We start from the raw sequence: 27,475 nt of genomic DNA on the forward strand, positions 1-27,475 counted from the left end.
TAGTGTGCAGGTACCTTTTTTATTCCAGGTACATATATTATTCCAGGTACTTATAGCACCATCAATTTACGCAGCACTTTACATATATATTGTACATTCACATCAGTCCCTAACCCTCAAGGGACGTACAATCTAAGGTCCCTAACTTATATTCATACATACACATACTAGGGACAATTTAGACAGGAGCCAATTAACCTACAAGCATGTCTTTGGAGTGTGGGAGGAAACCAGGGGAAACCCACACAGGCACAGGGAGAACATGCAAACTCCAGGCAGGTGGTGCCATGGTTGGGATTCGAACCAACGACCCTAGTACTGCCAGGCGGAAGTGCTAACCATCAAGCCACTATGCTGCTTTTGCTCAAAAGCAAAAGTACCGCTTTTTTCCCTCCTCCTCTAACAAATGTGATTCATTTTTTTTTTAGGGTGCAGGTACCTTTTTGTGACAGGTACTCACTCCCACTTCCTCAGTTCTTGCCTAGGTGAGAATTACTTCAACTTCACTCCCCCCACTCCCTATCTGCAGCCTCCTGGGACATGTGATCCATCCCAGTTGACTGCAGGACCAGGCTTATAGTGCTGCTGTGCCCTATGCATGCACAGCGGGGAGCCGGATGTGTCATCACAAATTCACAGCCAGCTCTCATATCCAAAATGGCAGCACCAGGGAGCTGAAGCCAGGCACGGAATGGGCTCCAGGGAAGACAGTCCTGGACTCCATGGTCTGGGAAGTGTCATAAGCTACAGTTTTTTTTTAAACAGTGAAGTTTCCTCTTAAGCTAAAGCTTAGATTCCTAGATTTTATTTAAAAAATCGCTCAATTCCCCCATCAATACAGTCAGCATTGATGGGGGAATGCCTCCCGTGGCGTTATTGTGTTCGGCCGGAATGGGGGGGGGGGTTTGGGGGTAGGGTGCCTTCCCAGCTGGCACAATACACTGGTTGCTGCCAGCAGCTATAGCCACAGGCACTCATCACATGCTCAAAATCCAACAGGCTGGTTGTACCCAAGTTGATCGATGGATCAACTTGGGTAACATCAGCCAGCCCATACATCTCAGCCGATCCCTGTTGAACTGACTGAGATTCAATCCATCTATGGCTAGCTTAATTTAGGATGGTTTCTGATGACATTTGCATAGCTGGTGGCCCTGTTGGCACACTCCTGCTTGATTTCCTTCACAACACAATAGCCTATCAGGGAGGATTCATCCATCCATGCTGTTAGCAAGGATGGAGGAATCTGAAATCTATTAGTGTATGGCCAAGCCTTAGATTGTAAACTCATTGTGGCCAGGGACATGTGAAGGGCTATAGAAATGCCAGTAATGATCTGAATATCTGCTTATGGATTGGCCAGATCATAAAAGAGTCTTAAGATTTATGAACAAGGATTTGGCCACATTTCTGGGTTGCCCACAATCCCAAACTGCAGGATTCTACACAGATTAGAGAGGTAAATGTACATATTCCAATAAAAAATGAGTACATCTCCTTGTTCATCACTAGTTATGGCCGTGTTCTTGTCCAATATTTCACACACATTACAAGTCGATTGGATAAAATTGAAAACTGGCTGCTCATGTGATCCGTATTTTGTTTATTCCACTGAGTGGAATAATTACAGATGCTGTCCTCAGGTAAAATGTTGTCAGAAGGTGAAAATTGTAGTTGCACCAGGCTGAAAACACCACCACACGTCTGTATTATGGACGATTAAACATCTCTGATAATAACAGGCGGACTGTGATGTGTGGGTGGCCATATGGAGCACTGTACTGGCCCAGCCATGGGATATCAAGCAGCACAAATTTTGATCCATACATATGGCCAGCTTGGAACGCTCTGATTATTAAGATTATACAGTTGATATGATAGAACTCTATCAGCTTGAGCACCGACTCCCATCTGTCTGCCTTGTGGCGATGAAAGAATCGCTCAAGGTACAATCGCAAGAGAGTTGGCCTCCATCTGAAAATGCTAGTTGCCTGGCCAGCTTTGCCTTCCATATTTCTGAGTCACTGACCCAGAACAAGCTTGTACCAAATGAAGTCCAATGTCTTGATCTGCACACTTCTACATACTTGCTCCTTGTCAGTGAATCAGGAAAATACTGAAGCCAATAGATCAGTAGGACAGCCAGACAAGTAGCAATTTTAAAGGAGAGGTCTGTAATGGCAACAGTCCAGTGTTGATTTTATTTAATAGGCAATTACTGACACTTTTGTGAGCTATAGGTTATACTCACTTCTTCCACCTCATGTGCTGATTGGATAGATCATGCAGGAGCAGCACCAGGAATGCGGTTGTGTCACAGAAAGGGACGCAATTTTTTTTTTGTGTGATAATGGCATAATGTCATGTTGCCCCATTACAATCAAATAGCGCCTAGCAGAGTGCTGCTTTAATGAGTGCAATTACCAGTAACTGCCATGTAATTGGTGATAAGTATCCGGTTATCAGATCTCCACTAATCATCAGCGGATAATTGACTGCGACAAGTTTAAAAGGATCATTATAATTAGTTTTTTATCTGATGACAAATATAATAATTAATGGCGCAGTGACATCATGTAATCAGGCAAGTCTGCAGTTCTGTTAAAGTGAACCTGTACTTTGTTTTAGACTTTAAAAAGTCAATTTCCTATTTACTACCAGATGACTTGGAAAAACCCTCGTCTCTTCTGTGTCCCTCTCTGATTTCGTTTCTCTTTACCTGTGGCCTGACTTTCCCAATATTTAAGGGTAATCCTTACCAGCTACCTTTGTTCATTGAGATCACCCCTACTGACCAGTGGAATGGCAGTAGACAGGGAAGTGAAACGCTATCAGAGAGGGGCACAGAGGAGGCCTTTTTGGCTAATAAATGGAAGTTCAATATGGATTACATGTTCACTTGCAAATAAAATCAGTATGACTATTGATACTTTACATGATGCACTGCAACCATGCTAAAGTCAGGATGTTCAAACAATCTACCTCAACAAAGAAGCCTCTGCAGCCAGGTTTAGCAGGATTTTCAAAGTGCTCCTGCAGGCTCTGGTCACATGACCCTAGACTGATTCACTTCTGGTGTGGGTGAGGCTGCAGTGAGCTCACACAAGCCATGAATGTGGTAGCTTTCCATCACCACCACCATTATTGGCAAGGTATGGGATTTAGATGGCAGGGCAGGCAGGTGCAGAAGATAAATTCCGGGATGCAAATAACAGTTGCTCAGCTTGTCCAGTTTAGGTATTACATTTCCATGTTGTTGAATGCAGTGTACTTTAATAGACGGAACAACTGTGGAAAGGTGGAGGCACTAAAACCTGCTGCTCTCACATCTGTTCCCCTTGTTCGGCGACCATCAAACGCTTCTCAACCTCAGCTTGTCAGGAGGTATTAATGTGTGTCGGGAATGGCCCTCAGAACTGATTGACGGAGCGCCACTCAGGCATAAGCGCTGTCCAAGGACCCCGCGAGACACTTGGGAGAGCTTACAGATGTCTGGACCGCCAAGTGGAAAAGTGGGGTTAATTGTATGTAAGTCTATAGAGAAGAGGTATACTGCCTTCATTATTCCCACAATATTGGCTTAAAGGACAACTCCACAGACCTGAAAATACACAGCAAAATGAGTGTAAAATGTTTCATAGATGCCACAGAAAAAAATCTAAACAAAACTCAGTATTCATAGAACAATTATTGCCAGTTTTTACCATTTTCCCTCCTCTGTCCCACAATTAATGGTGTCTGAGCACGCCTACCGCAGGAAAGGCTATTGGCTCCACCCATTTTATCCAGGGTCAAAGGTGACTACATTTTCCTAAACTGATTTCTTTAAAAGAACGTCAGTCAAGAGTCAATATGTAGAGTGTTCAGAAGACTGTGAATGAAAGATGCATAAAGAAATAAAGTTTACAGCAACTGCCATTGTTGTCCTTCTTCTGAAAATTCCAGTTGCCTGGCTGCCATGCTGATCCTCTCGCTTCAGCACTTTGATGTGGTGCTAATATACAGCCCTACCTGGGTGCTTGTTCTAGAACAGAGGCATAGAATTATACTGTGTCAGCATGAGAGCCAGGCAAACAGCATTTTCAGAAGGTCGACAATGGCAGCACCCACATCACCTCCCCCAGCATGGGTTCCCTTTAGCACCTGTTCACACTGTCTGCAGGATAAACGCTCTGTTTTATTGTGCAGGCAGCTGTCAGTTTTTGTCTGCAGGGAGCCGCGGTGATACAGGTTTCCACATCCAGATTGCACTTCGGAGGCTACTAAAATGCAGTGAGGAAGTCATGTGACTCCTGTTTTAACTTCATTTTTTCCAGAAACAAGCAGCAACCACGTGTGTTGTAGGCATTTGCAGCGCTTCCCCATTTGCTTCAATGTGTAGTGTGCAGCTGACTTGCTGCCCACCGATCTCTACATGTCGGGTAAACTTTGCTATGGATGCGAAGCCAAGCATTGCTACTGTGGCATTAAAATCCCTCCGTCTGCTGCTTATTGCAGCTTAAACGGGGTGGTTGGTGGGTGACAAAAACACGGCTCAGCCATGAATTTTTGCCGCCACCTAGCCACATGTGTAAATAAGCCTTAAAATGGCCTGTGTTGCAGTGCAAATGGGCTATATAGAGAATAATAGTTTGCCCTAGGGATTGTTCACACATTACGGTGACAGTGCAGTTATTCCACATTAAACACCATTAAACACTGTGTGAACGAGCCCTTAAGAGTTACACTTCAGCAGTGGCTTACCTAGGCAGGTGCGGGGGGTGCGCGCCGCACCTGGTGACACCTATCGCATGGGGTGACACTTGACCCGCTCCATGAAAAGGTAAGTGTTAAAGCAAGCTGACGATCCCCGCAGGATGGATCGGATCTGCGGATTGAGCATAATGGATCAGAGTCCGATCCATTATGCTTCCCAATCCGCAGATCCGATCCATCCTGCGGGAATCGTCAGCTTGCTTTAAAACGTACCTTTTTGTGGAGTGGGTCCGATGTCTGGTGTCATCCTCGCAGGATGGATCAGATCTGTGGATTGAGCATAATGGATCAGAGTCCAATCCATTATGCTTCCCAATCCGCAGATCCGATCCATCATGTGGGGATCGTCAGCTTGCTTTAAAACTTACCTTTTCGTGGAGTGGGTTCGATGTCTGGTGTCATCCTCGCAGAATGGATCAGATCTGCAGATTGAGCATAATGGATCAGAGTCCAATCCATTATGCTTCCCAATCCGCAGATCCGATCCATCCTGCGGGGATCATCAGCTTGCTTTAAAACTTACCTTTTCATGGAGTGTGTCCGATGTATGGTGTCATCCCCGCAGGATGGATCGGTTCTGCAGATTGAGCATAATGGATCAGAGTCCTCCCCAATTCGCAGATCCGATCCATCCTGCGGGGATCTGCAGATTGGGGAGCATAATGGATCAGGCTCCGATCCATTATGCTCATTCCTCAGATCCGATCCATCCTGCGGGGATCGTCGGAGGGGTGACACCAAGTGTTACCGCACCGGGTGACACCATTCCTAGGGACGTCCCTGCACTTCAGACACATAGCTAAAATATAGTCCTATCATATTATTGCAGCACATCACATGACACCGCATTTCACCACACCGCGTCACAATGTACTGCTGTGCTGAGATTCGAGTGAAGTGTTATTTTAGGAGAAAATAAAAGCAGAAAGAAACACGCTGCCTCTTACCTGCTCCTACACAAGGCACACCAGCAGACACACGATGTAGCGCGGCGTTGGTGTGAACCAGCCTTGGTAGTGGAGATATTTCCCAGCACTGGGCTGACTTCGGTAACAGAAGACAGTGTCCTGGCTGTTGTTTTCTTTGGCAGCCTTTTCTCTACAATAAAGACCAAGCAAAGTTACACGAAGGAGCTTATAGATGCCATTTACTAGCTTCCTGCTTTGGGGGTCACTGAACAGGAAGTCAGTCGTGTGTTGCCAAATCTATTCCCCCACAAATGCTGTGTGTATCTTGTGCCTGAACCTTCTCCTATCTGCACAAGCAGCACTGCTGTACAGACCGTTCTATAACAAATGTTGCCAGGCCCTTTACACATCTGTTTTGTATTATAAGTGAATTCACCCAGAAATGCCCCCCCCCCCCCCCGCCGTCATTGTACCCCGCCAGCGCTGTCAGGATAAGTGACTTCTCTACCGTCACTCTACATTTAATCTCATTCAGTGTAATTTATTGCTGCAGAAACAGGTTTTTGTGTGGCTGTAAATCTGATCTGAATTTTTAGCATGTCAGGGGACCCCCCAGCAGCCTGCTTGGCGTCACTATAGGCAATAACAGCCATCGGCGGCGTATCGGCTTAGCTGAGTGTATATTACACACAGAGAATTACTACACATTCCATACACTAGAAGTGAATGACAAGACTGATGGGGTCTCTAATTAGAGATCTGATCTTGGGGCGATCGGACAAAGTTTTAAGGAGAACCATACTTCTCCTTGTCAGCGAAGCGGCCCGCGGTTCAGGCACACAGCGAGGTCAGTTCATGTCCTCGCTGGAAATATTTGCGGTTGTGATGGCTCATGGCCAGCCTGCAGACATTTATGCAAACACTTCCAATAAATTCTCTTTAAAATACATTGAAATGGGTCAGATTTCCAGGTGTTGACGTGGATGCCAACGACGTTGGGTCAGAGGTCAATTTATTTGTCCCTTCTACTTTAAAATCAATGTCAGCTTAGCTATAAAGTAGGAATTCTTAATGGCTTTGGATCAGTCAATATGAAACAGAACCTTCCACCTCCTCCCCTTGTATTGTGCCTCACATAGAAACCCAACACCTGTCACCCTCACAAACTTTGGGGGACGTTGATGAAACTACTCAATTGTAACCTTTTGTTATCATTTATTGCACCTCTGTGCTTCTAATCTCCTGCAGCCTCTTTACATCTACATGCGCTTGCTCCAGTATCAGCTGCACAACATTGGCAGGGGCCGGCTTCCTATAACAATGGTGGACCATGTTTGTGCAATGTGTATCGGCATTGCCATTAGTAATCTCCACCAGGGTCGCAGGGTGACAATGCAGGAGCACAATTGGGAGACAGAAAAAAAGAATTCCAGGAAGAAATATGTAAAGCTGAATTCCAGGTTCATTGCGTAGTTACAGTGGTCCAGCATGGACTGTATGCCATACCTGTGGGACACTTTAGTAGGTGCCACTACTACAAGGATTGCCACTGTCTTCCGGGTCTCCCACTGAGTGGTTGACGTGCTGCACAGAAAACTCATAAGGGCGCTCGCAATTCACAGAAAAGCTCTACATTCTTCTTAACAAATGCAAAGCCCTATCTGCCTGGATAAGGTGGAGGAACAGGGTGGTGATGTCACAATCTCCACTTAGTCCAATCAGAGAAGGCTTTGCATTCATTGAGAAAAATGCAAGACATTCTGTGAATGGCACCTGTGGCCAGTGAGCAGGCCTAGCTCAACGGGTGCCAGAGAATGACTTAAATTGTAAACATACATGAATGGACATCAAACCATAAGGTTAAAGAGTCCAACAAGAATTTAATAGTCTACAATATACCCATAAAAGACGTCAAAGGAGATTTTAGTGTTTAGTTCACAATTCAGCCAGAAAGCATTTCAGGGGCATTGGCACCAGGGGCGGACTGACCATTTGGAAACTCGGGCATTGCCCAAGGGCCCGGGGTCAGTAGGGGGCCGCATGAGATGCCCCTGGTACCTTTTTCATAGGCTTTTTTGAGTTTGGGCAAGGACACGGGCCCCATGATCCCATATTGCCCGGGGGCCCCATGAGTTGTCAGTCCGCCCCTGATCGGCACTCCCCCTTCATCAGGGGATGATCTAAAGCTGAACCAGAGGGACCGGTGTGAAGAATCTATAATCACTCTGATAAATTATAATCCTTTTGAACTCCAGATGCACCGTGGTCAACACCAGTCAGTGGGTCTTACCTACTGCCACTGGCCACACCATGTAGTCCTTTCAAGTCATCATCCCTTTACTCCAAGCTCTGGTGAAGTGGGAGTGTTGATGCCCTCAGGATGCATTGGCTTTCTTTTACGGCTGAATCGTGAACTAAACACTAAAATCTCCTTCAACGCTTTTGCCTTATGGTTTGCCACTCATTCAGGTATGTTGAGGGGTGACAATACAGAGCAATGTCACGTCTTAACAGGACGTGCCCAAACAAGGACCAGCTAGATCACCTGGTAATCCTTGAATAGGAGTGTCAGATTTAAAGTGGTTGTAAATCTCAGACATGAATTATATGCAAAGTATATCCCTCTATAGTGTGCACTAAGTGTCATTTCTGTGTGTTGTTTGTTCCTCTGCTATCAGCATGAATCACTATTGGCAAGTTTTCCTGACACCAAGAGAAAAATGGTGACAAGGGAGGGACCTCCAGTAGAGTTATCTTCTCAGCTGTGTTCCTATGAGCTGTGTGAAGGGGGGTCCGTTCCCTCCAATCAGCTATCAGAGCTCTCCTCACTGAGCTCTGCAGAATGTAACTTCAACTCCCCCCCTCCCCTTTTTTTCTGACAGCTCTACAAGCTTTATACATTCAGTCATTTGAATGGATGTAGAGAAGAGAAGACTGCAGATAAACAGGTGCAACTTATGTAGGAGGATTTGGTTCATATCTGTGCATCACCTGAGGCCAGTCACTTCACTCAGTATGCGTAAGGGTTTACAGTCATTATAAACGGATTAAAATTACTTTTGAAATTAACATGTTGAAACTTAAAGGAGAGTTTACTGATAGAGTTTAGATCTACTCTAAGGCTCCTTTCACACAGAGCAGAGTCAGCTCTGCTCAGCAGGGGATTCATGAACAGGTCACCTGCTAAATCAGAGCCAGATGGGATGGATGGCAGTTTTTTGACATCCATGCCCATTCAGTCTATGCCCGGTGGACACAAGCGGACCCATGACAGCTCTATGGGCAGCCACGTGTAAATGACCTCTGTTGTCAGTTTACATCAGACTACCTCCAATCTGGCACATGTATGTCTGCAAAAATGGAAAAATGGTCACAATCCTGGACGGACTTGGAGGTTGTCAGATGTTCTCCGGCTATCTATAAGGCTGCATGGAGCTTTTGCTCAGGTCTGCCTGAAAAACTGAAAGTGGACCTGATCAGAAAGCCTGCGTGAAAGGGCCCTATTGATAAATTTATATACTAATTAATAATTATACTGACAAAAAATTTCCTGAAAGTGACATAGGGTGCCCTAAAATCTGTTTTTTCCCAGAGACGATGGTGTTCTCTAGTAGCCATTATACAAAGAATACTTGATGGAGGTTTTTCTTTCTTAACATATGTTTTTAAAAAGGAATAACATTTAGGAAAGAGAACAAATTAATTACAGGGAATAGGCGCTTCCCTGCCGGCTAATCACTGCGCCCAAGTCAAACCTGCAGCGTGTAATGGCTGACGCATTGTTCCTGTGTTATCACTAATTGAGTATCCCAGTGTATTAGGTATTAGCAAAAGGATAATTGAAACTGTAGGACTTTGCTGAAAACCGCATTCAGGTTTTATTTTCTTTAAAGTAACCTGGCAGATTTATTTTTCACAAAGTCCCTGGATGGCTGTGTAAATCGTTTTAGATTTAGTCAAAAAATAGTGAAAATGTGTCAGGATTTTATTTCTATCTTTAACCTCATTGGGCAGATCTTCCTATACCTGTGACACCAGTATGCGAAATGGAGGTGCTGTTGTCACCAGGATAAGATGGTACAGAGAGCAATAAAATACAGGGTCAATTCTAGAATCTTTCCAAACTCTGCTAAATATGCCTTTTTGTCTAACTTTTGTACCTTTTGGATAGATTTTCCATCACTTCCTGTCCCGAAAGGGGTAGGTTCTGGGTGTTGTAGTGAAATGACCTCCGGAAAAACATGTATAAAAAGAAGGATCATATATTACTATTGGAATGGTGGTGATTGACAGTTTAGCCCACAGATGGACCAACAGCAGCTTTCCTCCCTAAATATCTGTGAAATTAGGGACTACAACACATGTTTTACTGCTGCAGGGTCCCTCCTACCCCCTCTGTGTCCATCATTCATCAGATGCCAACTGTTGCCCTTTGTTCACAGGCCGCTACTGATGGAGCACACCTTACATGAAGGACACTTCTCGTGTGTTACACAGGCCACCAGACATCTGATCCATTTTACTGCCAGCTAGGATCCATCAGAGAAGTGAAAGGAAAGGAAAAACAAGGAAGGAGTATTGGTGGTGGACATTAATCGTATGACCAGAATCACTGGGCCTTCCTTGCCTTTATGCTCTGCCCCACTAGCATTGTAGCCTTTATCCTCATTGTGTGACCCCAAATCTGATGCTGACAACATGAGGTGTTCCATTGTTCTCTGGTTCTAGTCTCACCCACTGCAGCATAAGAATTATATGGTATTGAATGATATGATATCCCCCTAAGATAAGCCAAAATGTATTTTTTTGTTTTGGATAGACTAGGAAATAAGCAGAACGGCCATCAGCCATTTTGCTGTATATTCCCATTAGGGAGACATGTGACACAACAGTGCAAATGTCTAAAAAGTGACAGGGGATCAACTTTGTACATTGTATTCATACCGTTGTGAAGGAGATATTTTCAGCTGCACGACTGTGATTTCCAGCTCTTATTATGACAAATAACAATTATTATGACTTAGTGCAGTCTCCAAACTGTGGCCTGGGGCTCGATGTAGCCCTTTTACTGCCTTTATCTGGCCCTTGGAGCACTATTTCTCCCACTGATGAGAATCACTGTTCCTCCCAGATGACACCAACAGTGGGGCATTATTCCTGCCACTGACATCAACAATGGGGCACTATTTCTCCAACTAAAACCAATGATGGGGCACTATTCCTCCCACTGATTCCAATGATGGGGCACTATTCCCCCCCAATTCCAATGATGGGGCACTATTCCTCCAACTGACGCCAATGATGGGGCACTATTCCTCCCACTGGCGCCAATGATGGGGCACCATTCCTCCCACTGGCGTCAATGAAGGGGCACCATTCCTCCCACTGGCTCCAATGATGGAGCACCATTCCTCCCACTGGTTTCAATGATAGGGCACTATTCCTCCCCCTGAATCCGGTGATGGAGCACTATTCCTCTCACTGATTCCAATGATGTGGCACTATTCCTCCCACTGATTCCAATGATGGGGCACTATTCCTCCCACTGATTCCAATGATGGGGCACTATTCCCCCCCCGTTTCCAATGATGGGGCACCATTCCTCCCACTGGCGTCAGTGATGGGGCGCCATTCCTCACACTGGCGTCAATGATAAGGCACTATTCCTCCCCCTGAATCTGGTGATGGAGCACTATTCCTCCCACTGATTCCAATGATGGGGCACTATTCCTCCCACTGATTCCAGTGATGGGCCACTATTCCTCCCACTGATTCCAATGATGGGGCACTATTCCTTCCACTGACGCCAATGATGGGGCAGTATTCCTCCGACTGGTACCAATGATGGGGCAGTATTCCTCCCACTGGCGCCAATGATGGGGCACTATTCCTCCCACTGGTGCCAATGATGGCTCATTATTTTTCCCTTATTTAATAGCAAAGATGCACTGTTTGATCTCACCAGGCCAATTGCTACTCCCACTGCACACAGGCTGCCCTCCCTAAAGCCTGAAGGACAGTAAACTGGCTCTTTGTTTAGAAAGTGTCGAGACCCCTGACTTAGTGAATTAACTGAATTATGCTTAAATCTGTTAATGACCTCTCCATCTTTCTTTCTTGTGTTTCAGACGCAGATTATGCTCCTCCAGTACTCAGACGGGAGTCATGTACGTGACGCAATCTTTTGTCCAGCCTGTCTACCATCCACTGATCACACTCTGTGAGGGACATCGTGTCTGTAGTACATACAGGTAGGAATATTCGTATCGGGGGGGGGGGACCTGCAGTTGCAACTGTTGTGGAGGAACAAGTCCAGCATGCTCTGACAGGCACTGGATAATATGATGTCCCATTTATACCAGCATCAGTTTACCAGTTACCTCCCTGTATGCCCTAACACTTCTTATCCTTTCAAATTGTGTGGGGCATATAAACTGACCTAACTACAGTTGTGGGAGAAGCTACTGATGGAAGCTGCTGATTCAGCTCATGGTCAGTGTTTTTGATAAATATATACTGCCAGAACCACACAGAAAGGGACCAACATCCCTGCAACAGGTGCTCAACAATATACATATAATAATATACACCGCTATTAAAATGATACAAATTTATTCACAAAGTGTTCAAAATACAACACATTGGTGCCACGCATGGCCTATTTACAGAGCCACAATGTATTGATGTTAAAAAGCACTTGTTTCACATTGAGGGGCGGACTGACAATTCATGGGGTCCCTGGGCAATAGGGGATCATGGGGCCCCTGTGTCCTTGCCCAAACTCAAAAAAGCCTATGAAAAAGGTACCAGGGGCATCTCATGGGGCCCCCTACTGACCCCAGGCCCTAGGGCAGTGCCCGAGTTTCCAAATGATCAGTCCGCCCCTGTTCCCATTATAATGTTGGCTTTCCCACCCAGCTCTGAGAATATATATATATCCTTTGTTGTAGTCACATCAGATGACCTCAAGATCCTGAATGACAGTAGCGGGGGAATCTCAACAGCCATGTCACTACGCGTTTCATGGGTTCCAAATATCCCACTTCCTCAGGTTCTGAAACACTTGGAGGGCTCTCAAGGAGTATCACTTCAATGTAAAACAAATTATACCATTCTGTTAGCCCTCTTCTATTGCCTTGCCGGGGGAAACACATATACAATAAGATGGTCTATGGGATGGTGAAAGGTTGAGATATGCAGCTATATAGCTTCTTTCCTCCCTAAGGATCATGCACTATCTATTGTGGGGCAATAGAAGAGAACTAATAAAATGGTATAATTTCTTTTACTCTGAAAGGATACTCCCTGAGACACCACTAAGCATTTCACAGAGCCTGAGGAAATAGGATATTGGAACCCATGAAACGCGTCCTGACATAATTGTTGATATCCCCCCTACTACTCTCATCTAGGATCTTGAAGTCATCTGATGTGACTACAATAAAGGATGTATATATTAGGGTGAGAAATCCAATGTTATACTGTGAAACAAGTGCTTTTTAATGTTGATACATTATGGATCTTTAAATAGGCCATGAGTGGCACTAATGCATTGTACTTTTAATACTTTGCGAATAAATGTGTATGATTTAAAAAATGTATATTATTATATGTATATTGTTAGGCACCTATAAAGTCCTATTTCTAGTGTATTCTTTTGTTCATGGTCAGAGTCTTGATGGATAGGTTTACCATGAGTGGAGGATCCTGGCGAAGGCTGCTTCCATCACAGCCTAATCACCAAACACATAGGTCTGTCCAAAAGGGAGAATTATAGAGGAGACTGGTGAGTCAGTCAATGGTTCTCTATATGTCTTTGATACTCCATCAGTGAGATCTATCTGCCATAATTCCCAGATCTGTTCCTGTCTACCTGGGAGTGTTGGATGTCCCCATTCATCTTTGTATGTTCCAGCTCCTAATGCTACATTCTGCATGATGTAAAATAAATCCTAAATATCCAGCATGGATGATGGGAACCCATTATAATGACCACAGCAGTGTGCAAAGCCCAGAACGAGCATCCACCAAACACTGAAATATCAGTTCTAGGTGAGGCAGAACAACCCTCCAATTTCACCACCAGAAATGTACTGAACACAAGGAGAACATATACTACAGGCAGCAGATAAAGCTGGACATCCTGAAAACATGCTCTGTTAATGACATCATGGTGGAGCCACAATTTGCTGACTGACGGTGAATTCTGTTTTGCATGTTTCTATCAGGACTGTATACAAGATCTCCTACAGACAGGTGGCAAAGAAGGCACCTCATCCACTGTACACGTGCTGCCCAGGCTGGAAACGAATGGACAGCCACATGCAAGGGTGTAACAAAGGTAATGCAGTAATGGCAGCTTGTGTGAAATGACCACAATACCTACAGTATATGATGAATTGATTTATAGAGAAGAGCCGTTTATAGCACTTCCAAATCTATATGTAAGAGACAGCTGCAATGACTTGTCCTGTCCATTGATTCCATTAAATGACCCTGCAGATTATCTCTGGTCACCCTCATTTGACTAATAACGGCCGATTACAAAAATTCTAATGTAGAGCTCCGCTCCAGACAATTTTTAAAAAATCTTTGATGAAGTCAAGAAGGGTTAGAAGCCCTGCCAGGTTTTTATTGCTGTCATTCACTTCATTTAGAACATTTCTAAGACCATGTGAAGATGTATTGGTTGCTGCAAGTACCTCACTTTGCTTCTTGTATTTTTCAAGAACTCATATGAGAAATATTTGCAGAGAATTATTGGGGAGTTTAACTGTTACTTAAAGGTAACATGAAAATGAAGGTGATAGGCTTTTTAGAAGCTCTTTTAACCTAAAAAAAATATTAAAATTATATTTAACTTATATCTAAATTGTATCTATGGGTACACCCATGTGAAGGGCCATCTTCTCACACACAGGTTTTCTGTGCATCTGCGTGCAGGCAGTCCCATTCATGTTTATTGGGATGCAGCAGCTACACACAACCGCTGGTCTCAATTTGACAAACATGTGGGTGCTTGACCCCAATCACACACTGTGTGCATTCAGAGACACCCACCTGCACTAGAACAAGAAAAAAAAATGAAGGGCGCACCAGCCTTGCCATTACCTTTTTATAAAACATTTTTAATGAATAAATAGAACAGCTGTGTACTCACAGACAGCATAGTATTAAGTTCATCAATGTCCACAGTGTCCCACATCACCAATCCCAACATGGAGAATACACTTCCAATGGCTGACACGTTTTGAAGGTAGGTGGACGTTGATGACCATATGCTGGTAATGTACAAGGCTGGTGAGCCCTCTGTTTTTATGTTGTTTCAGTGTTCCTTATGGACTCTCCCCTTTCCATAGGGACTGCAAGGTCTTGCTTGGTGTCAAGTTGCTGAAGATATAAGGTTCACCATTGCTGGAAAACAGGAGGTTGTTCATTTTGCTGCGTCCATGCAGCTTCTGGGTTCCAATACATCCAGCACCTAGTACCTGGTGGATTCAGTCACAGTAAGGTTCTCATAAATCCATTTTGGGTGGACATCAGTCTAGTTTACATACAAATCACAAACAGTACTAGTGAAACATGGTCACCTGAATATCTAGGCATTCTCCCCCACCTCTGTCACACACAATTACAGGCAGACATGCGGAAATAGCTGCATGTATTTTTAAAGGGTCTCAGCTGTGGGAAGCTTTGATGTTCTGCAGACGCAAGTGGCTGATTATAGAGCAGAACATTCTCTCCCTTCCCCCTGGAAATCTGGGATGGGGTGCAGACAGACCCTGGGGATTCCCACAAGGATTAGCCTAGGGCCGAAGTGGGACATCTGGATGGGCAGCTCTCCCCACTATTTCCATCTTTTATTACTACTAAATTGAAATCATAGGTGACAATACCACTTCTCATGGAAGTCCCACTGAAACATGAACAAAGGAAGATTAATAACATTCACAGGTACTGATTGAATACTTACCTGTACCTTGACAAACAATGAGATATGAATATTCCACACTGACCAGAGATCACAAAACCACAGGGGCTCCTGAGGGTTGCAATTAAAACCTAACTCTGGGCAACATTTTTTTTTTTTTTGGTTTTGCATAACGTAGGGAAGGGTTAGATCCTTGGCCAGTTCTTAACTGATGTCCTTACCCTGTTGGGGAGAGAGCCTCCAGCACAGAAAGTAAAGGGACAGAGACCTGACAGATTGTCCAACCCTTCCCCACAGGATTCCCCTCTTGTTATATTGTACATCACCTGAAAAGGTGTTTGTGTGTATATATATATATATATATATATATATATACATATATATATATACACACACTGTATGCACATAATGCTATACTGTGTACAGTATATAGACATCCTTTGTTCTGTAGAAAAGGGGTGATAGTAAGGACACCCATCTAACCAGGAGCAGGGGGAAAGAAAGTCGGCTGCATGAAGAAACCTTCTATTGATATACATTTTAGTGCAGAATTCTGCAGATTCCAGAGCGAGTATACAAATATCCAAATGTAATACATTAATATACTGACAATAAGTAGCAGGTGATGTCCAAGTGACTCATTTAAACTTGCTAACTATGTTTCAGGTATATCAAAACAAAAGATGTGCAAAGTCTTACAGTACACTTTAGAACACAGCCACAGCCTGAGTAGAAATGCCTGTCCTCTGCCAGCATGCTGCAGAGAAGTTGTCTCTCTGTGGGGAAGCAGTGGTCTCTCTGCTGAAGTCCATCATGTCCCCTGTTCTGTATCAAATGCTGCATTGTCAAAATACAGATCTTCATAGATCTTAGCCTGTCTGAACAGTATTGCCACTTGCTGACTCAAAACAGACTTTTTCAGTAAGCTGAATCTAACATAGTTTTCATTCACACTTTGCAGTACAGAGGATGTTTTTCCAGCCTTTTGATGTGTAAGAAGACATTGACTTTCCTGAGCACTGTCTCTGCTGGAAATTGATATTACCTGAGGAAGCATGAGAGACCAGGGATTGTTTAGCTCAGCAGTCTCCAATCTGTGGCCCTGGGGCCAGATGCGGCCCTTTGCTTGCCTTTATCTGGCCCTTGAGGCATTATTCCTGCCACTGACAGCAGCAATGGGGCATAATTCCTACCACTGACACCAACAATAGGGCACTATTCCTTTCACTCACACCAACGATGGGGCATAATTCCTACCACTAACACCAACAATGGGGCACTATTCCTTTCACTGACACCAACAATGGGGCACTATTCCTTTCACTGACACCAACAATGGGGCACTATTCCTTTCACTCACACCAACGATGGGGTATAATTCCTACCACTAACACCAACAATGGGGCACTATTCCTTTCACTCACACCAACAATGGGGCATAATTCCTACCACTAACACCATCAATGGGGCACTATTCCTACCACTGACACCAACAATGGGGCACTATTCCTTTCACTCACACCAACGATGGGGCATAATTCCTACCACTAACACCAGCAATGGGGCATAATTCCTACCACTGACACCAACAATGGGGCACTATTCCTTTCACTCACACCAACGGTGGGGCATAATTCCTACCACTAACACTAACAATGGGGCACTATTCCTTTCACTCACACCAGCAATGGGGCATAATTCCTACCACTGACACCAACAATGGGGCACTATTCGTTTCACTCACACCAGCAATGGGGCATAATTCCTACCACTGACACCAACAATGGGGCACTATTCGTTTCACTCACACCAACGATGGGGCATAATTCCTACCACTGACACCATCAATAGGGCACTATTCCTTTCACTCACACCAACGATGGGGCATAATTCCTACTACTGACACCAACAATGGGGCACTAATCCTTTCACTCACACCAACAATGGGGCATAATTCCTACCACTGACACCAACAATGGGGCATAATTCCTTCCACTGACAACTAAAATGGGACACTATTCCTCCCACTGATACCAACTATTTATCCCCCTAATACCAAAGACTGGGCATTGTTTTCTCCCACTGGGCACAATCCGGCCACCCTAAGGTCAGTAAACTGGCCCTTTCTTTTGAAAGTTTGGTGACCCCTGGTCTAGCCAAAGACTAATAATTAGCAATAAACAGGGGAGGGGGTTGCTGTGGCACCACACTCCCCATTTGGTGTCAGTAGATACCACTATAGTTCATTACATTGCAGTGACACTAAACATATACTATGAGGCACAACACCCCTTATGAGCAAGAGCTAGAGCAGGGAGCGTGAGCTTTTCTGATTGGAGACTTCTAGCTCTGGCTCAGCAGGGAGTGTGCCGGACCTTCACAGAGAGACCACTGCTTCCATACAAAGCTCAAGGATGTTCTCTTCAGCATACTGGCAGTGGACAGGCTTTTCTACCTAGGCTATTGTTTTGATGCATCTGGAATGTATTTAGCTGACTTTAACCAAAAAGTTCTACTAGACTTTAAGCTATGCTCTATATGTCATTAAATTGTTACTGTACTTCTATGGTATGAAATCTGTAGTTCCAAAACGGTTTTCATGGGATATTTTTTTTAAATGTATTCAAAAATGTTTTTTAGATAGGTTCTCTTTTATCCCCCCCCCTGGCTGAGCACGTGTGCAGTTGGGGCCCAGCTGCGTTTCTCATTACACGCTTTATCTGGTTTCTTCCTGACGTCCATGATGTTCATGACAGAGTGAGAAATTGGATTGTGACCCCCCTTCCTTGTTACATTGAGGAATGTGCCCCCATATGGCTTTAATAGGCGTTACAGCTGAAAGCTTATTGTCCTTCTCTTGTTCTGTCTTCTAGTGTCATGTCCATCATCCTGCCACAACGGAGGAACTTGTGTTGGCTACAACAAGTGCAAATGTCCCACAGGCTGGAGGGGGGACCTCTGCCAGACAGGTATACATAGCAGCCAATGTTCTGATATGACATAGAGGGGCACCTTTTATAATTTTACAGGAATTGATCCGGTATAATAATCCTGTATAATAATAATATAGTGAAATTAATATATGCAGTATGTTACATAGTGTACATCCATGTCAATAGGCAGCACAATGGCTAAATGGTTAGCAGTTCCGCTTGGCAGTACTAGGGTCATTGGTTCAAATCCCAACCACGGCACCACCTGCCTGGAGTTTGCATGTTCTCCCTGTGCCTGCGTGGGTTTCCTCCGGGTACTCCGGTTTCCTCCAAATACATGCTGGTAGGTTGATTGGTTCCTGTCTAAATTGGCCCAAGTATGTGTATGTATGAGTGTGAGTTAGGGACCTTAGATTGTACGCCCCTTGAGGGTTAGGGACTGATGTGAATGTACGGCACTATATAAGTACCTGAAATGAATGACCCTTTAGCATGTAGGTAAAGGAAGCAACCACCCTGCCACACCTAAAGGCATTTTCCTTAGAATTTTCATGGCAAATTATTTTATGAGGTAGGTTGCCAGGTCTTCCCTCAAAACTTCCCAATTGGTCAGCAAAATGTGATCAATATTTGTAGCGCTACCCCCAGACCCCCAGAGGTTTTTCTCTGCACACCTGAATATGACACACCTCACTCAATTTCAATTACCAACACACCTTGAGGTATTTCAAAGAACTGATATGGTCAAGCATAGCCTAACGGAAGAGAGGATTAGCAAGTGTACTTATACAAACAATCAATAAAAAAGACAATAACCTTACTCTGCGGGATATGGTTAAACACCTGCAATATTAAAACAGAACTAAACTGCATTTTCCTAGCAACAGTATATAAAGACATTCCTAACTTTCTGTAACAGTCCCAGTTTTTTCCCACTGGCCAGGAATGATGAAAAAAAAGATGTTGGATGGCAAAGTTAGGGCCTTTAAATCAAGCACAACAATTCCCAGCAGAAAACAGATGAACTTGTATGCTGTTAGTCTCTTACCAGACCCAGGGAGCCCTCTTCTGGGTCTCTGGACACATACTCTGGTTCAGTAAAAGTCAGACAGCAATAGATGTTGCTGTGATCTCTCTCCTTCAATCCTTCCTTACATGCAATGGGAGTGTTCTCCAGTACAGTTTTGTAATCAAAAGTGGTACTAGATTGTTCCCAAATAAAGGGTTGTTAAGACACCCCCACTGGGGCAGAACTATTTCACAGAGCCAGGAAACAAGAAAAATCAATGGCCAGGGTGTCTCTCACCACAGGAGGCACTCTCCGATTTCCAGGCAGTTCCACGTAGATTTGTGAGAGTGTCCTTTCTTGCAAGCTAGTGCCCAAAAGTAGTAGCCTGGGGTCCTCTCCTGCAGTTCAGGAGTCTTCTGATGGTTGCAGTCACTCGCCAGGTATAGCATATGAAACACTGATCCCCAGTACGGGCTTGCCAGATCTAGGTCCCATCAGATGTAGCATTGCACAAAGTATGATCGCAGCAGCAGTCTCTGATTAGCACACTTCTCCTGGGCAGCACAGCATCAGATAGCCCCAACAAACTCTGACCACACATCATTGTTCTCACTTTACTGCAGCCTTGTGGTGCTCTCTCAGCTCCCCTTCTGTTCAGCACCTCCCCTTTCATTTTCCTCTCCCCACTTTACTGTCCTTTCAGACTGATCTAGCCCCAGCCAAGATGGCTGCCCCTTGCACTGGGGACACTCCACAGATGAACATTGCAAAGTGGTCTCCTTAAAGGTGACTACTGCACTCCTGTATTAATGAATATTCAGTTTAATCCTGTACACACTGCAAAAGGATAATACAGAAGACGTTCCACAACAGTTATCAGCTACAGTCTGAGTTACATATCTATAACTGAATTATAAACACATAATAGGGCCAATTTAGACAGGAGCTATCTTTGGAGAGTGTGTGTGTGTTGGTGGAGGGGACCGTGCAAATAGAGGAAGAACATGTTAACTCCATGCAGATAGTGTCCTGGTAGAGATTCACACTGAGTGTAGTGGAACCTGGCACAGTCATGAGAACTTCACATCCAAACATTTTGTTTGAATTTTAGATAAAATGGAGAATGTTTAGAACCTCTATGAGGTTACTATTACAGTTGGTGTCCCCAGCGGGGAGATTTTCTTCCACTTCCTGTCCTGGAGATACAACTGAAAAAAGGAAGAAATGTCCCTAAAGTAAATAAAATCTCCTCCTAATTGTCAGCCTTACAGGTTACAATTCCCCACATTCCCAGTGACCTCTGTCATATTTTAGATCTCCTCTTACTTTCTAGTGGATATCAGGGCATGGAAGTGAGCGTCAACCTCTGCAATAGGGACACTAATGGTAATTAAAACTATACAACCTTCACCCATTCCAAAAGACATATTTAAAAAAAATGTGTTGGCTGGAGTTGCACTTAAAGAGACAATAGGAACATGATTTTGATTTTCTATTTTCTATTGTTAGATGTGGATGAGTGTGCAATGGGAAGCCATCACTGTGCACAAACCTGTGTGAACACTGCCGGCAGCTTCCATTGTGGGTGCCAGGATGGATTCCGTCTGTCGGAGGATGGGAGATCATGTGACAAAGTCGAAAAGCCAGCAGCCACACAGCTGCCTCTTCTGCCCCCGGTAGCAAATGGAACAGGTTAGTCTTACAGTGAGTTGTAGAAGAAGAGCGTGTGAGCTATAGTTGTGTGTCCTCCTAATTACTGGTGGGCCAGAAATGCAGCCACAAGCTCTCCAAAACTGTATTCTGCTTTGCTGTTCCATGTTTACAGTTCCCTTTTTGCCATCCCATTGAAGACCCTAAGAAGTGCAACCATCACCCAGAGACCTGACAAGTTGGTGACTGTCCATTATTACTTTTGGTACGCGCTGTGACACATCAAACTCGTACCGTGAGTAATAATGCGCAGCGGCCAACGCCACCAGCATGGATGCCGGACAGGTGGGTCCGTATTCTACAAGGAGCTCCTATTGTATTATCCTGTATTATAATATTTTGTTTATTTAGTAAAATAAGAAGACGTTAAAACATGTGTCAAGGACTTATTAGTGTCTGTGTCTTCCTGTCCTGGTGATATTCCCTCCCTCATTTCTTATCATGTTGCCACAGGGACAGGAAGTGAGGTCAAATCTCCCCATAGGGGTTACAAACAGCAATTAAAGTGTAATTAAAGGCAAAACTTTTTTTTGGATGGAGAGGTGATTGATTAGAAGCCCTGTCAGTTTTTATTGAGATTCACGCTCTCTATTTTTTTCTGTTTACCATTATCATTGAAAATGAAAGTAAAGAAAAATCCCAAATTATGAGTTGTCTCCAGAAAAATAATAGAGGGGAAAATGGGCAGCACAGTGGCTAAGTGGTTAGCACTTCTGCCTGACAGTACTAGGGTTGTTGGTTCAAATCCCAACCACCTGTTGGCGATTGACCAGGATCCCCTAAGAGTGCAAACCAGCCTCTCATCAGATCCATCCACTGCTTCTAGACCTTTCTTCAAAGTTCTAGAGCAGGGGGAAATTCCAGAGGGCTGGTCTGCAGTAGGCTGCAATCTTCATTGTGTTCTAACTAAGAATTGGAGATACTTCCCCTCAGCCACTAATCAAATTTAAACATGCCTTGAAAATAGAATCTGATAGGTGGATATGATTTATTACTAAGACCCCATTGATACACCAAACCCTATGTGGGTAAGGATTTAGCATAGTGGGGGTTGGTCTCCAAGGCCGTTATTTTATTGAAATACAGATAACCATTAAAAGGAGAATCTACAATTGTATTTGCCATACCAAATGGAAACATGATACAGCAAGTGCAAAGAACTGTAGATAGAAATATTAGGAGAAACGTTCCAGTAATGACTCTAATGAATACTTGTGTACTGAAGGCTGACTGTTTCCTTTTACAGCAAAGTGCATACTGACTCCTCTCTCCTTTGCAGTGGGAATCCCGGAGTCCGTCAAGGAAGAAATACAAGAACTGAGAAATAAAATCGAAGTTCTAGAGCAGGTGAGAGGCTTCACTAGCTTCTGCAGATGTTGGACCTATTACAGATTAAACTAACAATCATTTATCCCAGTCCTGCTTTTTCAAGCGGCATTTTTTTAATGCCGTCTTTTGCTAATTGACACTCCTATTGCAGGGAATGCCTGTAATCTCCCATATGGAAGAAAAATATATTTGAAATGCTACAATTTTGGCCATATGCAATATATTTCAAAATATATTTCAATAAATCTAAATATATGTACTGCATGTTGAAATGAGTTTTTATTACAAAATAATTGAAACATATTTTTAAAAATACATTTCAGATATACTGTATGTCTTTAAAAATACAAATCTACATTTTTGGAATGCATTTACAAATATATATGTAAAAATACAGATTTTTATTTTTAAAGACATACAGTATATCTGAAATGTATTTTTAGAAATATTTTTCAGATATTTTTTAATAAAAACGCATTTCAACATGCAGTACATACAGTGGGGATCGAAAGTTTGGGCACCCCAGCTAAAAATTTGTATTAATGTGCATAAAGAAGCCAAGGAAAAATCTACAAAAGGCATCAAATTACAGATTAGACATTCTTATAATATATCAACAAAAGTTAGATTTTATTTCCATCATTTACACTTTCAAAATAACAGAAAACAAAAAAATGGCGTCTGCAAAAGTTTGGGCACCCTGCAGAATTTATAGCATGCACTACCCCCTTTGGCAAGTATCACAGCTTGTAAACGCTTTTTGTAGCCAGCCAAGAGTCTTTCAATTCTTGTTTGAGGTATCTTTGCCCATTCTTCCTTACAAAAGTCTTCCAGTTCTTTGAGATTTCTGGGCTGTCTGTCACGCACTGCTCTTTTAAGGTCTATCCATAGATTTTCAATTATGTTGAGGTCGGGAGATTGTGAAGGCCATGGCAAAACCTTCAGTTTACACCTCTTGATGTAATCCCCCATGGATTTCGAGGTGTGTTTAGGATCATTATCCATTTGTAGAAGCCATCCTCTCTTTAACTTCAGCTTTTTCACAGATGGCATCAAGTTACCATCCAAAATTTGCTGAAATTTTATTGAATCCATTTTTCCTTCTACTCGTGAGATGTTCCCTGTGCCACTAGCTGCAACACAACCCCAAAGCATGATTGATCCAACCCCATGCTTAACAGTTGGACAGAGGTTCTTTTCATTAAATTCTGCGCCCCTTCTTCTCCAAACGTACCTTTGCTCATTCCGGCCAAAAAGTTCAATTTTAACCTCATCGGTCCACAGAACTTGTTTCCAAAATGCATCAGGCTTGTCTATATGTTCATTTGCAAAGTTCAAACGATGATTTTTGTGGTGAGGACGTAGAAGAGGTTTTCTTCTGATGACTCTTCCATGAAGACCATATTTGTACAAGTATCTCTTTATAGTGGAATAGTGTACCACAACTCCAGTGTCTGCCAGATCTTTCTGGAGGGATCGTGCAGTCAAACGTGGGTTTTGAATTGTTTTTCTCACAATCCTGTGAGCTGTTCTGTCTGATATTTTTCTTGGTCTTCCAGATCTTGCTTTAACTTCCACTGTTCCTGATGACTGCCATTTCTTAATTACATTCCGAACAGAGGATATTGACATCTGAAAACGCTTTGCTATCTTCTTATAGCCTTCTCCAGCTTTGTGAGCGTCAACTATTTTCAGTTTCAGTTTTCTAGACAACTGCTTAGAAGAACCCATGGTGCTGATTGTTGGGGCAAGGTCAGATGAGTCTGGGCATTTAAAACCTTTGAGATTGACATCACCTGGTCTTCCCAGACGATGATTGAGAACAATCCATGACACTGGCAGGTCTCAGCTTGCAAAGGGGGCAGTGCATGCTATAAATTCTGCAGGGTGCCCAAACTTTTGCAGACGCCATTTTTTTGTTTTCTGTTATTTTGAAAGTGTAAATGATGGAAATAAAATCTAACTTTTGTTGACATAATATAAGAATGTCTAATCTGTAATTTGATGCCTTTTGGAGATTTTTCCATCTTTCCTTGGCTTCTTTATGCACATTAATACAAATTTTTAGCTGGGGTGCCCAAACTTTCGATCCCCACTGTATATATATATATATATATATATATATATATTTTTTTTTTTTTTTTTTTTTAATATATTGAATATGTATAGTATTTCAAATATATGGCAACATATTTGGGAAGAATATTTATAGAATATATTTCAAATATATCTTTCTTCCATGTGGGCTGACTTCCAGCTCTGCGCAGACACCTGGGAAAAAAACATGATCTGATCATATTGAGTAGAAAGTAAAGTGGCTTTCCTTTCCCAAGCAGCATGCACATGCCCTCAGGCTAGCAGAAGTTTTAAAAACTGACAGGAGAATTAGATGAATAAGGGCTGCTTCAAACCAGAATGCGGTGCAGGAAAGGCACCTTCCATACGCAATTCCTGCACTGCATTCAAAACGCACTGCCTTTGCAATCTGCTTCAGGTGCCAATACATTGTTAATGGCACCCCAAAAGCAGTGCGTTTGCAGGTACCAGATTGCATGGCGCCACAGTATCATGCGATTTGGTGCTGCGTGTGCAGCATGCGATATTTTTTGTGTGTTCCAGTGTGATTTCAAATGAATGGGGTGCAAGATTACACTGCAGGGGAACACACAGGAATTGCACATTCTAGTGTGAACCAGCCCTAAGCCTCTGTTCACACTGCTGCGACCCCATTGTCCTGTGATTTCCAGCGCAACTTGCGTGTCACTTTCATGCGACATTAGAGCCTACGGGAATCAAGTCTCATTGAAGTCGCATCAAAGTAGTGCAGAAACTTTTTAAAAAGTTGCTGTGACTTGAGTCACATTGATTGGAACAGCCGCAATTGAAATGAATGTGCTTTCACTTGTCATGCCATTCTGTTGCAGGTAGCACCAGTGTGAATCTGGGCAGACCATTTTTAATCATGAAGTTATAAAGTGTCTTGTATAACAATGTATAGTGTACAATTTTTGTGGATCAATTTTTTAACAAAAGCAGAAAATGGAATCTATTTCTACAAATTTTCCGATGTTCATGTGGGTGCGACTATTGTATAAGATTAGGTTACTAATCATCTATTCTCCATATTATTTGTGATTATCTGTCAGTATGAGGGTGTCCATATGTGGTCCATACGTTTGCAGTATTCTCTGTGTTGGTAGTCAGACCCTTGTTTTCTCTCTCTCTGCAGAAACTTCAGCTGGTTTTGGCTCCATTTCACAGTCTATCAACCTCATCCCCAGAGGACGTCCTCAGCCCCGTCACACTTCTGACACACTCCTTCCAGCAGCTGGACAGGATAGACTCACTCAGCGAACAGATCTCTTTCTTGGAAGAGCGGCTGGAGACGTGTAAGTATCCTACATCACAGGTGACATGATAAGAAGGTCAAGATTTGGAACATGTGTGTATTCATTTTTATGTTCTCATCTTTCCATACCCACGACGCATAAAAAAACACACAGACATGCATGTTTGACGTGCGTTGATATGGTCTTTAATGCTTTGTACTGCATTTTACTACACATTGATTTATCTTTAAATGAAATTTTTTTTAATACCCACATTATATAGATGTGCACTGGCTTGCGTTTTTGTGCACTGTGTTGCAGACATGCTGAAAATATTACGAGTAATTGACCACCAACATATTGCACCACATCCCTATCAAAATTATATAGAGAAAGGTAGGTAATGGGATTTTAAAGGTGCGTAAAAATAATCCAGATAATATTTTTTAAAAAGATTTCTTACAATTTATTTATATCAATAAAATTACGTTTGATACAGTTACAACAGACTTGGCAATCACCATGCTTGACTGTTTCCTGCGGTGCACAGATGATGCTTCCCAACATGTTTCGCCCATCCTAGGCTTCCTCAGGGGAAGAAAAAGGCCATCCACAATACAGTCTTTGACACTATATTGCCAGAATAGTTCCATAGAACGAAAACAAATAGATGCTGAATCGAAAGCACAGGCGTCTGTGTGATTGCAGAAGGTGCATAAGGAACCAAATTAGATAAAGGGGGAGGGGAGATTATTAACAGCAGATACTCATTGCTGGATATCAAAGATCTCCCTCATTCACAAAGACTCCACACAAGCATTAAGTCCATAAAGATGTGGAGGTTGAACACAGCCTCAGTATGTCAGAGATCACCCATGTGGCCAAAAGACTTTGGATGGGCGAAACATGTTGGGAAGCATAATCTGTACACTGCAGGAAACAGTCAAGCATGGTGTGATTGCCAAGGCTGTTGTAACTGTATCTAATGTAATTTTATTGATTTAAATAAATTGTAAGAAATCTTTTTTAACAAATATTGTTTGGATTATGTTTACGCACCTATAAAATCCCATTACCTACCTTTCTCTATATAATTTTATGCAACGTACTGTATGCTGTGAATAGCAGCTCAATGGACGTGATATCAACAAGCCCAGACATGCTTAGTCATTTAGTGAATATGAGAACATGTTACAAATTATAGAATGGGCACCATACAAAAAAAAAAAAGTCACAGCAGGAGTTCACAATTGGTGCTGATTGCACTAATCAACCCATATGAAACTATGAAGGCCTCATTTGCATGGGTACAACCATGCAAAGAGCCATCTTTGTTGTGTACATCTGTGTGCAGACAGTCCCATTCAGGTCCATTGGGATGCAGTGGCTACAAGGACACAGCCGCTGGTCCCAATTTGATAGCCTTGCAGGTATGGGAGCATGTCCTCAAACACAGAGAAACAAAATGGACACACAAGTGCAAGTGTAAGCCACAAGCTTCTAAACATTTCCCAATCTAAAGTGAAACAGTCAGGGTAGGAAGGGGAGCTGCCAGTGCAGACTTGTTTTGG

At 43.2% G+C, this 27,475-nt stretch overlaps 1 protein-coding gene across 1 annotated transcript in view; it reads left to right on the top strand.

Moving 5' to 3' along the window:
• Positions 1 to 27,475, top strand: part of EGFL7 (EGF like domain multiple 7) — a 57,465-nt gene that overhangs the window by 22,082 nt on the left and 7,908 nt on the right. The window contains exons 4-9 of the mRNA XM_089684668.1: positions 11,792 to 11,914; positions 13,892 to 14,004; positions 18,468 to 18,563; positions 21,046 to 21,228; positions 22,526 to 22,593; positions 25,805 to 25,964. Of these exons, the coding sequence (XP_089540794.1) occupies positions 11,792 to 11,914; positions 13,892 to 14,004; positions 18,468 to 18,563; positions 21,046 to 21,228; positions 22,526 to 22,593; positions 25,805 to 25,964 (743 nt within the window). The remainder of the gene's footprint in view (positions 1 to 11,791; positions 11,915 to 13,891; positions 14,005 to 18,467; positions 18,564 to 21,045; positions 21,229 to 22,525; positions 22,594 to 25,804; positions 25,965 to 27,475) is intronic.

This window comes from Staurois parvus, unplaced genomic scaffold (genome assembly GCF_062004578.1).
Source record: "Staurois parvus isolate SC_StPar_1 unplaced genomic scaffold, SC_StPar_1.0 ptg000352l, whole genome shotgun sequence".
NCBI classification, from domain to species: domain Eukaryota; kingdom Metazoa; phylum Chordata; class Amphibia; order Anura; family Ranidae; genus Staurois; species Staurois parvus.